This window comes from Microcebus murinus, chromosome 5, assembly GCF_040939455.1.
Source record: "Microcebus murinus isolate Inina chromosome 5, M.murinus_Inina_mat1.0, whole genome shotgun sequence".
NCBI lineage: Eukaryota > Metazoa > Chordata > Mammalia > Primates > Cheirogaleidae > Microcebus > Microcebus murinus.
The window spans coordinates 108,668,748-108,686,516 of NC_134108.1; the positions used below are offsets into that span (position 1 = coordinate 108,668,748).

Sequence of the window (17,769 nt, forward strand, 5' to 3'; positions counted from 1 at the left end):
ATATGCAGGAGCCCATCACAGCCCTTATTCCCCTATGTATCTTCCTCTTTAGCTTCCTCTTTCTGTCTTTCAGGTCTGTCTGCTGCTTGCCCCATCCTCTGTCCTCGTCCCAGGTGGCTGTGGGTGGTGTATATATTTTGACAGACACCACTTGGGAGGTTGCTCCATTCCTGAGAGAGCTCTGAGGGGGACAAAACAAAGGCAAGCCTATACACAATGGAATATTATTCAACCATAAAAAATGAAATCCTGTCACTTGCAACAACATGGATGGAACTGGAGAACATTAAGTGAAATAAGCCAAGCACAGAAAGACAAATTTTACATGTTCTTGCTCATATGTAGGAGCTAAAAATTAAAACAATGGATCTCATGGAGATAGAAAGTAGAATGATGGTTACCAGAGGCTGGGAAGGGTAGTGGGGACAGGAGGATAAAGTATGGATGGTTAATGGGTGCAAAAATATAGTTATAATGAACAAGATCTAGTATTTGATAGCACAACAGGGTGACTGTAGCCAACAAAAAGTTATTGTATATTTTTAAATAACTAAAGAGTGGCATTGGAATGTTCCTAACACAAAGAAATGATAAATACTTGAGGTTATGGATACCACAATCACCCTGATTTGATTATTACACATTGTGTGCCTATATCAAAACATCACATATACCCTATCAATAAATACAACTATTATGTAGCCATAATTAAAAATAATTTTTAAAAGACCAAGTGCAGTGGCTTACACTGTAATCCTAGCACTCTGGGAGGCTGAGGTGGGAGGATTGCTTGAGGTCAGGAGTTCAAGACCAGCCTAAGCAAGAGTGATACCTCATCTCTACTAAAAATAGAAAAATTAGCCAGGCACAGTGCCACATGCCTATAATCTAAGCTTCTCGGAAGACTGAGGCAGCAGGATTGCTGGAGCCCAGCAGTTTGAGGTTGCAGAGAGCTATCATGATGCCATTGCACTCTAGCCAGGGCAACAGAGCAAGACTCTGTCTCAAATAAGAAAAAAAATCATTAAAAAAAGATGTAGCCTAACATAGTTTAAAGTGACAGTACCATATTGTTAACCGTAGGTACTATGTTATACAGCAAGTTCTTCAGAACTTACTCATCTTACATAGCTGATACTTTATACCAGTTGAACAACAATTCCCCATTTCCTCCTCCCTTCAGCCCTGGCAACCATCATCCTATTATGTGACTTTTATGAGTTTGACTATTTTTATACCTCATATAAGTGGAATCTGCAATATTTGTCCTTAATAGTATTTTATTTTTATGAATGGTATCCATATTGTTCATTGCTAATCTAGAAATACAGTTGATTTGTTTAATGTTTATCTTATATCCTATGGTCTTGCTTAACTCATTTATTAGCTCGAGGAATTTTTCTGTAGAGTCCCTGGAATTTTCTACATAGACAGTCATGTCATCTGCAAATAGAGACAGTTTTCTTTCTTTCTTTCTGATATGAATGCCTTTTATTTCTTTTTCTCACCTTATTGCACTGGCTAGAACTCCCAGCACTTTGTTTGATAAGGCTGGTGAGAGGTGACATCCTTTCCCTATTTCCAGTCTGAGGGGGAAGACATTTAGTCTTTCATTATTAAATATAATGTTAGTTGTAAGTTTTTTGTAGATGCTCTTTATCAAGTTGAGGGAGTTTCCTTCTGAATTAGCTTCCTATTGCTACTATAACAAACACAAAAATTTAGTGTTTTAAGATAATGTAAGTTTATTAACTTAACGTTATGGATGTGAGAAGTCCAAAATGCTGGGGGGGGGGGAGGGGATTTGGCTAAAATTAAGGTATAGGCAGAGCTGAAGTCCTTTTTGAGGCTCTAGGAACAGAATAGTTTCCTATGGCTTCTGTAACGAATTACCATAAATTGAAAGGCTTAAAATAACAGTAATTTATTCTCTCACAGTTCTGGAGGCCAGAAATCAGAATCTGTTTCATCAGGCTAAAATCAAGGTGTTAGCAGGACCGTACATCCTTTGGACGGTCTGGGGAGAATCTGTTCCTTGCCTCTTTAAGCTTCTGGTGGCTACCGGCATTCCTTGACTTGTGGCCACGTTACTCCAATATTGGCTCCACGGTTACATGGAAATCACATGGTTCTTTTCTGTATATATCAAATATCCCTCTGACTCTTTCTTATAAGAATACTTGTGATTATATTTAGGGTATACCCAGATAATTCAAGTTAATCTCCCCACCTCAAGATCCTTAATCATGTATGAAGACCCCCTCTCCTTATAAGGTAACTGCTGTGGGTTGAATTGTTTTGCCCCCCCCAAAAATTCATGTTAGTCCTATCCCCCAGTATCTCAGAATATAACCTTGGGAATAAGGTAACTGCAGATATAATCATTCACATAGGAATTAGGTGGGTCCCTAATCCAATGTGACTCGTGTCCTTCGAAAAGAATGCACATGAAGAGACAGACACATATAGAGGTAAGATGATGTGGTGACACAGAGAGAATGCCATTTACAAGCCAAGGGACATCAGAGGCTACCAGAAGCTAGAAGAGAGATATGGAACAAATTTTCCCTTACAACTCTCAGAAGGAAGCAGACTTGCTGCTGACACCTTGATTTCAGACTCCTAGCCTTCAAGTAAAACAGAAATATATTGCTGTTGTTTAAACCACCTGGTTTGTGGTGCTTTGTCACACCAGCCCTAGGAAACTAATATAATAACATTTACAGATTCCAGGAATTAGGACCTAATATCTTTGGGTCACCATTATTCAGCCTACTACAAAGGAAAAGTGTTTCTTTGACTTTTCCAGATCCTATAGGCTGCCCATATTCCCTGACTGGAAGCCCCTTCCTCCATCTTCAAAGCATGTCACTACAACTTTTGCTTCCATCATCACATCTCCTCTCTTACTTTGTCCCTCCTTCAGTAGCCCTTGTTACATTGGGCCCTTCCAGATAGTTGAGAATAATCTCCCCATCTCAAGATGCTTGGTTTAATCACATTTGCAAAGTACCTTTTGGCACGTAAGGTGACATATTCACTTTAAAAGGTCCTTTTTTTCTTCTTATTATTTCTTTGAAACACAAGCAGTTGAGTGGCATCGTAGGTCCTTTTGATTACGATGTGGCCATCTTTGGGGAACTATTTCTGTCTATTTCCATTTTTCTTAGAGTATCATGAAGGGTGTTGAATTTTGTCAAACTCTTTTCTGCATGAATTGATATGATTATGTGATTTTTTTTCATATTTAGTTTGTTGGATTTTATGTTGGATTGCATTGATTGATCTTCAGCTTTTGACCATCCTTGTCAAAAGTTGCAGCCCTGGAATAAACTCCTCCACTTGGTCATGATGTGTAATCCTATATATATATATATATATATATGTATATATGAATATATGAATTCTATTTGCTAAAATTTCATTAAGGATTCTTTTGTGTGTGCCTGTATTCATGAGGGGTATTGGTCTCTTTTTTGCTTTCTTTGTCTGGTTTTGGTATCAAGGTAATATCAGCTTTAAATCAGGAAGTGTTTCTCTTCTTTTTTCTGGAACAGATTGCACAGAATTCTTCCTTAAACATTTTGGTGGAATTCTCCAGTGAAGTCATCTGGTCTTGGAGATTTTTTAAAAATTATGTTTCCAATACTTATAAGGCTCAAATTGTCTATTTCACACTAGATGAGTTATGATTGTATGTTTTTTGAGGAATTAGTCTATTTGTCTAAGTTGCCAAATTTATGTGTGAAGAACTGCATACTATTCTCTAATTATCCTTTTGCTGTTTGTAGGTTCTATAGTGATATCCCATTTTATTCCTGATACTGGTAATCTGTGTCTTTTCTCTCTTTTTTGTCAATTTGGCAATAGGTTTCTCAATTTTATTAATCTTTTCATAAAACCAGCTCTTTGTTTCATTGATTTTTTTTCCTATTGTTTTCCATTTTCTATTTTATTGATTTCTGCTTTTATCTTTATTATTTCCTTCTTTCTGCTTGCTTTGGGCATATTTTTATTTGCTTTTTCTTTGTAGGTCCTAGAGATGGGAGCTTAGATTATTAATTTTAGACTTTTCCTCTTTTCTAACATATGAATTTTAGTGCTACAAATTCCCTCTCAGCACTGCTTTACCTTGTCCCACAAATTTTGAAATGTTATATTTTCATTTTTATTCAGCTTAATATATACTTTTATTTCCCTTGAGACTTTCTCTTTGACCCATGGATTATTTTATGTGTTATTTCCAAGTGTTTAGAGAATTTCCTGTTTTACTGATAATGATTTCTACTTTCATTCTGCTGTGGTTGAAGAAACACTCTGTATGATTTTAATTCTTTTAAATTTGTTGAGGCTTGTTTTATGGCCCAGGATATGGTCTATCTTGGCATATGTTCGATGGGCACTTGAAAAGAATGTTCATTTTTCTGTTGTTGGCTAGAGTGTTCTACAAATGTCAATGAGGTCCTGTTGGTTGATGGTGTTGTTGAGTTTTTCTATATCCTTGCTTATTTTCTGTCTAGTTGTTCTATCAGTTGTTAAGAGAGGGGTGTTGAAGTCTCCAACTATATTTATTATTAGTCTGCTCAGGCTGCCATAACAAAATACCATAGATTGGGTGGCTTAAACAACAGAAATTTATTTCTAGCAATTCCAGAGGCTGGGAACCTCAGAGGAAGGTCTGGCAGGGCCAGTTGCTGGCAAGGGCTCTCTTTCTGGCTTGTAGATGGTTGCCGCCTTCTAGGTAATCACGTGGCCTTTCCTCAATGCATGCAGGTGGGAGGGGAGAGGAAGAGAAAAGAGATCGACCGCCTCCTTTTTTATGAGGCCATCAGTCCTGTCAGATTAGGACCTTATCCTTATGACTTCATTTAATCTTAATTACCCCCTAAAAACCCCACCTTCAAATATAGACATATTGGGGGCTAGGGTTTCAACATACGAATTTGGTGAGACACGATTAAGTCCATTGCATGTGTGGATTTGTCTAAATTTCTCTTTTCAGTTCAACTCAGTTTTTGCTCCACATATTTTGCAGCTCTGTTGTTTGGTGCATACACATTTAAGACTGCTATTTCTTTTTGGTATATTGACCCTTTTATTATTATATAATGCACTTCTCTGTCTCTTGTAATATTTTCTGAAATCTACTTTATAAGATACTAATACAGTTGCTCCTGTTTTCCTTTGATTAACGTTTGCATAATATATTTTTTCATCTTTTTACTTTCAAACTGCCTATACTGTTATTATCTGAGGTGAGTTTCTTATAGGTATCATATAGTTGGTTCATCCTTTTTTTGGAGACAGGGACTCACTCTGTTGCCTGGGCTAGGGTGCAATGGCATCATCATAGCTCACTGCAACCTCAAACTCCTGGGCTCAAGTGATCCTCCTGCCTCAGCCTCCCAAGTAGCCTGGACTGCAGGTGTACACCACCACACTGGGCTAATTTTTCTATTTTTTGGTAGGAATGGGGTCTTTTGTTCTTGCCCAGGCTGGTCTCAAACTCCTGGCCTCAAGCAGTCTGCCTACCTCAGCCTCCCAGAATGCTAGGATTATAGGCATGAGCCACCATGCTCAGCCTGACAATTATTTTCTTTATGCACCTATAGAATATCATGTGCTGCTTTATTCTGGCCTCCACAGTTTTGATGAGAAATCTACTGTCATTAGGTAAGGTGTTATTTCTGTCTCACTGATTTTAATTTTTCCTTTGTCTTTCATTTTTAGAAACTTATTTATGATATATCTTGGGATGGATTTTTTTGGGTTGTCAATCCAAATAACAGAGAGAGGATCTCTAAAAGAAAATGATATTTATTCAGGAATAAGTCATTGCAAATGGAAATAGGTGTCCCACCTATTTATTTACAGTAAACTGTAAATATTCCGAGGGGTACAGGAAGACAAATTTTTGTTTGTTTGTTTGTTTTTTGAGACAGAGTCTCACTCTGTTGCCCGGGCTAGAGGACAAAGGTTTTTAAAAGAAAAATGAGGAGAAGGTCACATAATTGTTTTGAAATACTTACCCTTGGCTACGAGGATCAATAACAGTAACACCACCTGGATTGGTGGTGCCAATCCAGGATCGGACAGTCATTTACTGAGCATATGTCCTTGCAGAAGTATGTTTGTGTGTTAGGGTTGAGATGCTTTTGGGTAAGGTTGTGGTTTTACAGTCTTTTGTAATAGTTTTTGTTATCAGGCATTTATGCACGAGAACTCTCTCTTCATGGCCTTTCCAGGCTCTAACAAGTGACTCCAGTTTGATTCTGACAACCTTCACATTTCCCCCTTTTGGTCAAGATCTTTCTTCAAAAGCTTTGGTGATCAATCATTATATAGCTAGGTTTTGATGTCCCTTGATGCCAGGATGGACCTGTCCTGGATTGCTGGTCTGCTCCTACATTGGAGAGAGTGACTGGCAACTAGGAAGCAGTGTCAAAACCCTTGTAGGCCAGCCTCAGTGGCTCATACCTATAATTCTAACACTTTGGGAGATCAAGACAGAAGGAGAGCTTGAGGCCAGGAGTTTGAGACCAGCTTGGGCAACATAGCAAGACTCTGTCTCTACAAAAAAAATTTTAAAAATTAGCTGCGTGTACTGGTGTGCACCTGTTGTCCTAGTTATTCAAGAGGCTGAGGCAGGAGGATCACTTGAGCTTAGGAGTTCAAGGCTGCTGTGAGGTATAATGGTGCCACTGCACTCCAGCCTAGGTGACAGACTGAGACCCTGTCTCTTAAAAAGAAAAGCAAAACCCTTTTGGCCACATTTGAGCAATAAAGGAGGATTGAAGGGAGTGGTTCCTAGGGTAAGTCTACCTGGAGTCTGTTATTAAATTCAGTTTTATTTGTTCCTTAGTCTTGCTGTTATCTCAAAGTGCTGGACCAGCATTTCTGGTTAAGAGCATATTCTTCTAGGTGTTATACTTCTGCAAAAATTTAACAAATAACATACAAAGCTTAAAAAGTTAAAGTACAAAGTAAAATTAATAGTAATATGGCAATCCCAGTTTGCATAATAATTTTGAGCCATGAACTTATGCTTAAAGGCAACCAACTGAATAAATCAAATGACCATTACCCTGTCAAGTGAAAACAGTAGGCATTAAAAGAGTTAAGAGTCTCATTATGTCCTAACCAGTTACTGACTAAAAAAAAAAAAAAAAAAAAAAAAAAGAGTCTCATTATGTAGGGAGTCTTATTCCAGCATCTTGGGAAAAGCTGTCTACAGTGTGAAAACATCAACTTCTCGTCCTGATTTGCAGTTTGAATGTCTTTGGTTATGACATTGCATGGTTTGGTGAACTTTTTGTGTGGCTCATACTTCAGGCATGACACTTGTTCCTTAAAATACATCTAGTTTCAGCTTTATAGGGCTTTAGGAACATAATTCCTGTTTTTAGTAACTCCATGAAAGAAATTTAGATTGGAGGAATCTAGGTGATTTTAGGATGTGTTGTAGCCTATAGGTAGATAACAAGAACTTGAAAATATTGCGCAGAGCCTGTCTACACTGATCACACAGGAATCTCAGATTTAAGAACTTCATGAAGCTAGGTGCAATGGCACACATTTGTAATCCCAATTACTTGGAAGGCTGAGGCAGGTAGATTGCTTTAGCCCAGGAGTTCAAGTTCAACCTGGGCAACAGAGAAACTATGTGTCTTATAAATACACACGTATCTACCTCTTGAGGCTAAGAAGCCAAACCAAGGCAGACTTTAGCTTTGACCTACAGTCTTAGGGTTCCAGGGCCTGCTAGGAAGTGACAATTTTTGCTTGTTCACTGTAGGGCTGGGAACACTTGACAGGCATTCTATGCACATTCTCAAAGATGGTATTCCAATGAAAGCCTTGATATTATAACCAATGTTTTCAATTGCATCCTGCTATAAAGAGAGAGCAAATTTTTATTGAACTTATGAAAATAATCATATTGCCATAAAAAGTAATACAAGTAGTTCCTGAATTTTGGAAGCTGTCAAGTAGGAAGAATAAGAAAATGCTTCTACCTTTATTTACAAATAAAGTATAGATAGCTTAAGAGAAAAAATTTCTTTAAATCTGGAAAATAAAACATTTAAGGAAACAACCAATGATGTTTCAAATAAAAATAAAAACATTATCTTCATCAGTTAGTCTCATGTAATTAATTTTTGTTCTCTTTCATCTTGATTAGCAGCTTCATGAATTTATCACTTTCTAGAGTTCTGAAAAAATTTTATTTAGTACATTGATCTTGAAGTTATTAGAAATCTATACTTAAGAGTACTTGTTAGAGTCTTTTCCACGAATTTGATTACAGATGCTCTAGTAGAGAAAAATCACAACTATGGATGACAGACATTTAGTATAACCATGGTTAAAAATATGGTGGAAGTTCACTATAGTCAGCAATTGACAAAGAAATCTGGCTATTTTCTGGCATACAATATAACCAGAATTAAGACCTATGACATATTAGATTTCTAAGAGTTTTATATAATTTTGGAACATTCATATCAATAACTTGCCCATACATGTAAGTGAAAGAAGATCTAGCATCATTTGTCATTTGATAATGTTTCTCATACCATTTACCAAATAAGCCTAATCATTTAACAGCTCTACAAGATGAGAGATACATTCTTCGATGCTCTCCAGTGGTTCAAAAGGAAAATCCCAAAGTTAATTCTAGGTCAAAAAGGCATAACTTTGGGAAGCTCATCAAAGATGCCAAAAGATATAAAACAATCAAAACAGGATCACAGGTCACTGTAAAGCTGCAGTCCCCAACCCCCGGGCCATAGAGCTCTACACCCCACCTCCAGCGTCCATGGAAAAACTGTCTTCTATGAAACTTAGGAACTTGGGGACCCCACGGCAGGTGGTGAGTGGCAGGCCGGCCAGGCGAGGGAGTGAAGCTCGTCTGTATTTACAGCCACTCCCCATAGCTTGCATCGCTGCCTGAGCTCCACTCCTCACCCATCCCCAACCATCTGTGGAAAAATTGTCTTGCATGAAACCAGTCCCTGGTGCAGAAGAGGTTGGGGACTGTTGCTGTAAAGTAATAGTCATTCATTTAACCAGAGTTATAATCAAAAGACTTCAAAAGCAATAGGGAAAGTTATATGAATGTAAAAACCTTAACCTTTTCAAATCTCAGTTTTCTTAAGTAATCAAAAAATCCAATAAAGAGAACACAGGCACTTATCTTGATAAAACAAAATCTTTGCTTTTCTTAGGTCGGTTGCCAAAAATGTATAGAAAATTCTTTTGGAATGGGTGTGGTGGCTCACACCTGTAATCCTAGCACTTTGGGAGGCTGAGGTGGGAGAATCACTCGAGGCCAGGAGGACAAGACCAGCCTGGGCAACATAGCAAGACCCTATCTCTACAAAATTAAAAATTAAAAAAATTAGGCTGGGTGCAGTGGCTCACTCCTATAATCCTAGCATTTGGGGAGGCTGAGGTGGGAGGATTGCTTGAGGCTAGAAGTTTGAGACCAGCCTGAGCGCAAGTGAGATCCCTGTCTCTACAAAAAACAAAAAATTAGCTGAGAGTGGTGCCATGCACCTGTGGTACCAGCTACTCAGGAGTCTGAGGCAGGAGGATCACTTGAGCCCAGGAGTTTGAAGCTGTAGTGAGCTATGATGCACTCTAGCCCTGGGCAACAGAGCTCAACCCTGTCACAAAAAAGAAAGAAAGAAAGAAAGAAAAGAAAGAGAGAGAGAGAGAGAGAGAGAGAGAGAGAGAGAGAGAGAGAGAGAGCGAGCAAGCAAGCAAGCAAGCAAGCAAGCAGATTCAAAGTAGACAGGAAAAAAAAATAGAGATAGGGAGCTTAGAACATTTAGAACACTCTATATGTTAACTCTATAGTTACAGGTGTTTGGGTGTTTTTTGAGAGAGTTTGAGTAAAGACCACTGAGCTGTGACTTTTCCTTGATGTAATTTGCCCATTAGTTTAAAAATCTATGTAAGAATGGGTGATATTATGTAGTTGGCTGGAGTCCCAGAAAACCTGGCATGCCTTAATGTTTGAGAATCCCATTCCATTTCTTGTTAATTTCTTGAGAGCAAAGAAAATCCTATAAATCTTGTCAGAGAATGTCAAGAGTTTGGACCAGTGTTTTAGACCTTGGTGACCTCCCTAGTGGCTTTTAATTAGCTGTCCAGTAGTGCTCACCATTTAGAATGATTTTGCTCTTGGAAGATTTCCAGAAACAAGCAAGGGAAAAGAGCCAAGTAATTTACACATGCACATAACCAAACCAAAATGGAACCAAAATCAGAGTGCTCACAATAATTTTAACACCAGCATGCAGATTAAACAAAATATCAAATTAGGTATGCAGAAAGAACTGAAAGTAAATTCACCAGAAAAGACATGCTTCAGAGACACAATGTAAATTCTGTAGAAACCAGGACATTGGTCCTTATACCAGATAGGACTTGCCAGCAAAGACAGTCTTTTACCATCCAGGAGAGATGGAAAGTCCTTTATTAAAGGCAGACTTATAACTGAAATAAATCTCAAATAAAGTAAAACACAACTCAATAAAGGGAGGGAGTCTAAGAATCCTAGAGCATACTCACCAGGGCAGAGAAGGTGACTCACAGAAATGGAGAGCACAAAGGGCCCAGTCAGTCCTGCACTTGATTCCAGTGGCCACTGATTCTTCCCAAGTGAGCTCCCCTCAGTCCCACTTCTGACACCACGTATGTCAACCTAAACAACAGAGGCTGTCTAAAAGAAGATGATACATATTCAGGAATAGGGCACTGCGATGGGAATATGTGTGCCATAGTAAACTATGTGTATTCAAGGAGGTAATGGGAGACAAAAGTTTTTAAAGGAAAAATGAGGATTACATATTGTTTTGAAATAATCACCCTTGGCTACAAGGCTCAGTAACAAGGGTGGTGCCAGTCTGGGGTTGGACAATCAGTTGCTGAACAGATGTCCTCACAAAAGTATTTTTTTATGTAAGGTTGCAATGGCCTCTGTGCAAGGTTGTGGTTTTGCAGTCTTTTGTAATAGTTTTTATTATCAGGCATTTATATGCGTGAGAACCCTCTCTTCATAGCCTTCCCTGTCTCTATTTGTCATGTTTTTTCTTTCTTCTTCTTTAAAACACAAGTGACTGTTTTAAATCTGATAAATTTCACAGGGTTCATCTGGTTTGGGGTTTGCTCAGCTTATTGAATCTTTAGGATTGTTTGATGCAAAATTTTGTTAAGTTTTCAGGCATTATTTATTTGAGTACTTTGTTAGCCCTACTCTTTCCCTTCCTCTCTTCGGACTTTGTTGACACAAATGCTAGATCTTGTGTTATAGTCCCATAGGTCCCTGAGACTCTGTTCATTCTTTTCAGTCTATTTTCTGTTTTTCAGGCTGGGTAATTTCTATTCTATTTTCCTGTTTGTACATTCTTTCTTTTTCTCTTATACTCTACTTGAGCCCATCTACCGAGGTTTTTGTTTTGGTTATTGTATTTTTCAGTTCTAAAATTTTCATTAGATTCTTAATATCTTTTCTATGCTCAGACTTTGTTTTTTCATGTGCTTCAAATGTGTTCATAATTGTTTGTTGAAACACTTTTATCATGGCTGCTTTAAAATTTTTGTCAGATAATTCTAACACCTTTGTCATCTCGGTATTGATGTCTGTTGATTGCCTTTTAAATTTTAGGTCGAGATTTTTCTGGTTCTTGGTATGATGAATGATTTTCTATGGAAACCTGGACATTTTTGTTTTATGTTCTGAGACTCGATCTTATTGATACTTTCTGTTTTAGCTGATTTTGACACTGCTCCAGCAATGGATGGGGAAATATCACCTCATTATTACCAGATGGGGGTCAAAGTCGAGCTTCCTCACCTGGCTTCCACTGACACCTGAAGTGGGAGGCTTCTTATTACTGCTGGTTGCAGGGGTGGGGGGTAGAGTGGGGAGTATCAGCTCCCCTCCGTGATTCCCACTGGCTCCCAGCTGGGAGCAGCCTCATTACCACTGGGTGATGGTGAGCACTGGACTCTCCGCTAGGCCGCCTCTGGCACCATCGCCGTGGGAAGTGCTGGGCTCCGCACTGCAGCCCGGGGAGGTTCCACACGGGGCCCTGCTGGCACGGGTGGGCCGCGTATTTTCTGTGCTGTTTGGCTAGAGTAGAGCAGTTATTGTCCCAAAGTTTCTGTCTTGCTAGGTTGTCCCTTTCCTAGTCCTTTGACTTGAGAAAGTAGGTTTTTGTTTGGGCTCTGTGCCCACTGGTGTTTCCAGTAGGGGCAGTCTTAGTACTTACTGGGAAAAATCCATCTACTTGATATTCCTGGTTGTAGAAGTTCTAGTTACTTTTGATAGCTATTATCAAGTTGTCCTTGTTACATGATCTTACTATTTCTTGTTTCCTTTTCTTAATGGTGCATTTTGCTATGCAGAAATGTTTGATTTGTCATATATATCTTTTTCAAAAAAAGTCTATTCAGGCCAGGCACGGTGGCTCATGCCTGCAATCCTAGCACTTTGGGAAGCCAAGGCAGGAGGATTGCTCGAGGCCAGGAGTTTGAGACCAGCCTGAGCTAAAGCTGTTTCTATAAAAAAGAGAAAAAATTAGCTGGGTGTGGTGGTGTGTACCTGTAGTCCCAGCTACTCAGGAGGCTGAGGCAGGAGGATCGCTTGAGCCCAGAAGTGCTACTGCGCTCTAGCCTGAGTGACAGAATGAAATTGTCTCAAAAAAAGAAAAATGGACTCAGAGTTTTATAATATGTTTTGAAAGCCCTTTCTCATACCACATTTATGTCTCCCCTTTTCTTCTAGTTTTGAGTAGCCTTGAGGTTTCTTTTTTACATTTAAATATGTGAGCCATATGGACTTTATTTTGGCATAAAGTAAGAATAGGAATCTCCTTGCATCTTCTCACCCCTTGGCTACCCAGTTTTCCCAGCTCCATTTAGTGGGTAATATTTTATGGTATTGGGAAATTCTTTTTATTTGGTTTATAATAGTGTTCCTAACAGCCGAGTCCTGAAGAAAGAGGTTACAGGGTCCTAGAGACTACACAGAGCAAGGAATAGTTCAAATCTCTGCTTTCCTTGGGTGTCGATGTAACTGGTGCTGTGTGAGCTACAGTTTGAAGTGCATGTCACACTGCATGTCTGCCTGTCCCTGTCTGTGGGACTTGGGTGGGACCTGGATACCTTTTAGGTTTAGGAAGCCAGGAGTGGCCATGGCTAACTAGAGGGTGTTTCGTGCTGCCTTGGAAAGTGCTCCAGTGTGCAAAGTTCTTCCTCCTCACCCTAGCCTGGTCACTGCTGAGGGTGATCTGTCTTGACCTGCAATAGTGATGGCCCAGCTACCCGGGAGCCTGGACCAGAGCATCTGTGAAGGCAGCAGGGGTGGGGATGGGGCTGAAAAGATGTGGGTGAGTGTGACAGAAACAAACCCCTGAAGGGATAGAGAGAGGAGCAAATGGAGAGGGCTGGGAGGCGGACCTCACACTCCACTCTAAGACGCAGTGATCCTTGCCTCCAGGTCCTGAGACCACCAGCGTGTAGACCCAATATCTAAAGAGAGTTGGAGGGCAACGGAGAATGGTTAAGGGGATAGAGCCACGTGGACAGATGCAGTGCTGTTGAGTGCGTCCCATCCACGCCTCCTGCCAGTCTTTCCATTCTCCCTTCCCTTTAGCTCTGGTTCCATGCGGCCTGGGGTAGTGCTGCCTGCGGCTCAGAACAGTAAGCCCGAGTGCCCAGCGTGAGCTGGTCTGTGCCTCCCCATCTGTCAGCCCCCAGGGTGCCATCAGCACTACATTCTTGGGGTTGAGCAGAGTAAGAGGTTCATGTGTCAGGTGGCGCCAAAGGGGATTATGATAGTGGCAATATATCCTGTTGTAGCAGAGCAATGACACTAGTTATAACCAAACCTTTCTCTTCTGGCTACCACTGCCTAGGAAAGCATGCCATAGCCAGGGAGCAAAGGGGCATGAAGATGCTGGACCCGCTTGTCTGGAATGTGAGGCCCTCCACGACTGGGCTTCAGTCTGCTTTCCCAGTTTGAATGTCGTGTGGCCTACAAAGCCCTAATTGGGAGTAACAAGCTGGGTTTTTGTCCTCTGCCATTAGCTGGCTGGCTTAACAGAAAATCATTTTCCTTGTCTGGGCCTTGTTTTCTTCACCAGTAAACTGAGTATTGGACTAGATCAATGATTTTCTTTTTTAAAGCCCCTTTAAAATGTGGAAGATTTCACAGAAACTCATGAATTAGGAGTGTTCACTGCCAGGCAGGTGGGGTTGAAGCAGCCCAGGGCCCTTCTCTGTGAATAGAGATAACACCTGCCCAGAAAGGTGTGGGGCTAATGAGACACCGCTTGTAAAGCTTCTGGCAAAGTTTGGAACACAGGTGCTCCACCGATGAAGGGGCACCATGTTACCATGTGTGCCTTTCCAAATTCTCCCCTTTAAAGCACAGCTCAGTACCACCCTCCCTCTTTTCCCTGCCCCTGGTCCTGTGGGAACACCTTGCCCTCTTCATCCCTGCCACGGCATGGCTTTAGTGCGGCTTCAGGCTGGTAGCTAGTTGTATGTCCAGAACTTAACCTCCACAATCAAACTAAGTTCCTGCAAGGACACAACTTTCTCTCACAGCTTTCGATGCCCCATGCTGCCTAGTACACAGATGTCCAATAAATGTCTGTGGACTGACACATCCAGACCAGGAGGCAGAGATGTACATGTAACAACAATGCGAATGTGGCTCTTGCTTAAGATTCACAACAAGATGTCCCCAAGGAGAGGAAGGCGAACAACCGGCCCTTGCACCTGAACAGGGTTAACTGTAACCGTTGCAGGGGCAAGAGGGAGCAGCATTCCCAGACTGTCATCTCAGCCGAGCAGAGCAGGACACTTATTACCAACCCAGAACTAGCCTGTGCCCGAGCTTCTGCCAGAACACTGTCAACACTTTCCAATTCAAAGACTCCAAAAAATAAGGCTGGTTTTATGTTGTTTCTCATTTATTAATTCGGTCTGTTCTAAGTTGTACAGTTATGAAAATAACAAAACCAAAGCTGGAAGCCCAGGAATATTTACACTCTCTCTTGTGTAGTGAGGTCAGTCTATGTTGTTGCACAGATTGGTTATGTTTGGTACCTTCAGATGTTTATAATTCAGACAAAATCAGACAGATTAACAATTATATGTACAGTAAAACAAAAGAAGTCATTCAAGTATCAAAATACAGAGACAAAGATTAAATAACATTTTTATTACAATTCAGTCCCATTGCCACACCATTAGCAACAATACTTTTGTGAACTGCATTCTACAGGCCTGGGCATCTCCAAACAGACCAAGTTCAGACTGGTTTTCTAATGTCCTGATGACAGCTGCAACCATGCTTGCTGCCTGCTCAAACCCAAGGCTTCTGAAGGAACTCCCCCGGTAGGTAAGGCTGGTGGCCCCAGAGGGATGCGGAGCATTGCAAATGCAGAGCCTGTCGGGGGACAGTCCCGCCGCACAGAGCAGCTGCCAAGCAGAAGAGGAGAGGCCAGCAAGGAGCCTGTGGCCAGGGATGGGCACGGACCCATTTTAAGCTTCCCACCTAAACGGGCTCCTTCACAGTTCAGAAACGCAGCGACAGGGTTTGCCACACTGCATGACCTGCACTTAGAGAAGTGCAAAATTAGGGGCTTTTCCACTTGAAGCCTGTCCTTAAAGTTACAATAACTTTTCTAGGGAAGGGAAAGTACCTGCCCCAGAGGAGGAGTAGAAAAGAAAGATTCAGTCACTTTCCTTCTTAAATATTCAGAAATAAACCAATCTTAAAACCCAGAGCCAGAGCAGACTAGCCAAGGCTTGCCAAAATGAAAACACCCTGAATAAATAAAGAAGATATAGCAGCTTCAAGGGGAAGAAACACCTATGTATGATCTAAAAACAAAAGACAGCTTGAGCAACTTATCGTAGTGTCTGTACAGCTTTGTTTTTGGACCTGCCGTCCTCCAACAGAGGCCGGCTTCCACGTGGCTTGGCCTCCTTAGGAGGAAAAAGGGCACCTGCACAGGTGCAGCGCAGAAGCAGCACCATCTACTCTAGAGCTCTAGGTCCTGGTCAGCTTCTGGAAGCAAGCAGGGGCTGAATACTGTACAGTGTTAGCTCATGGGAATCCTCATAGGCCCTGAAAGAAGCAGGAAGTGGAAGGGGCTGAGGTCCTAGTTTAGTACCAAGAAGCGGAGGACGACCTGCCCCACTGCAGGGCAGCGCTGCATCCCGGCCCTGCCGTGCTGGACGCTTGGCAGACAGGAAACCCGCAGGCCCAGCCGAAGTCAGCTGCAAGAAACCACCCAGCTTTTGATTTCTGGCCGACCATGGGGGTTGTGAATGTGCCCAAGAATACTCTCTCTGCACACACACCAACAAAGAATTTAAAGTCATAACCTTTGCTAGGAAAGAGCAGTGTTGCTGAAGCCTGGAATATTCACCCTGAGACCAGAATGAACTGTGCCAGTGAAGCAGGAGGCCTGCTCAAGTACCCATGGGAGGAGATGCTCCTCTCTGCTCCCTGCCCTGGGAGGTACCAGACACACAGCCGACCTGGCTTTGCCTCTCAACACCACAGGAATTAGTGCCTTCCTTTCTACTATGGTCCAGGAGGAAGAACACAACCCATTACTTTTAAAAGCAAAGCAAGGCAGCAGGAAGCTTCAAGCAGTGGTGCCCTAGGATGCTAGCATCCCTGAAGGCCACACTGGGGTAGAATCAATGGACTGTCACCTTTTCTACACCTACCCAGGGATTAGCCTAGCAGCTGAGAATATAATATCAAACCAATAATTCAGAGAATCAAAACGAGCCCTAATCACACTGACTTGATTAGACAAATCACAAACTGGCAAGTAGCAATCTTAGCTGACCTACCCATTAATGCCCAAAACAAAGCTGCTTTTTCTCTCTGGTGCAACTCAGGCAGTATGTCACCAGAGAGGTGTGGGCCAGCCGCCCAGGGCAGTGCTCTGACCACCACCGGATGGAGACCTGCAGCTCCCAGCGCTGGATGTCATGGCACCAGAAACTGCCCCTCATCCACATTTGGCCACGGGACCTTCACATTTGGAACCCCAGGAATGGACTGGAAGCCTTTGCTTTTGCCCAGGTGCCTCCAAGGCTGTGTTCTTAACTGAGGAGCTTGTCCAGCTCTGCACAGGGACAGGAAGTTAGGCAGTTCATAAAGAACATTAACTAACTTGGCTGAATTTGGAAAGCAGACTCTCACTAGCCTACTCGATTCGGCCCCTGAGCCTGCTCCTCTCAACTCACCCGCAGGCCGTGCCTTCTCTTCAGCCCTGCTGGGCCACGCCAAGGTCCCATCCTGAGAACAGGGGGCTGCACAGACTGGCCTTTTAACCAATCTCAGTTCCCCTGTCCCCTAACGCTATGGCCACTTGTCTAAAGACTGGCAGTTTGACCTAGAGGTTTGAGCCAAGTGTAAAAGTTCATTTTATAAAAAGATTTTTTCTATTAAAAAAAAATGTTCTGCATAAGTCACTTCTCGACCCTTTGGAGTTCCAGTCTCCTCTGCCAGAGGCCTGGAGTGCTTCTCTGCAGCCAGGGCAGGGCCCACTCCGCAAGACCTGGTGGAGGCAGGCCCAGGCCGCGCGGCTGAAAGGAGGTCCTACCGGCAGCGGTGGGGCCTGGGTCTTCTCAGCTGCAGGTGAGACGGCGGCAGCGGCGGTGGGAGCCTGTGCTCCCCACGGCTATGTTTCCGCAGCACAGGGTGGCTCCTCATGGCTCAGC

At 41.9% G+C, this 17,769-nt stretch overlaps 1 protein-coding gene across 1 annotated transcript in view; it reads right to left on the bottom strand.

Moving 5' to 3' along the window:
• Positions 1–14,972: 14,972 nt before the first annotated feature.
• Positions 14,973–17,769, bottom strand: part of ANKS1A (ankyrin repeat and sterile alpha motif domain containing 1A) — a 189,187-nt gene continuing 186,390 nt past the window's right edge. The window contains exon 25 of the mRNA XM_012746750.3: positions 14,973–17,768. Coding sequence (XP_012602204.2) covers positions 17,765–17,768 — 4 coding nt within the window. The 3' untranslated portion in view covers positions 14,973–17,764. The remainder of the gene's footprint in view (position 17,769) is intronic.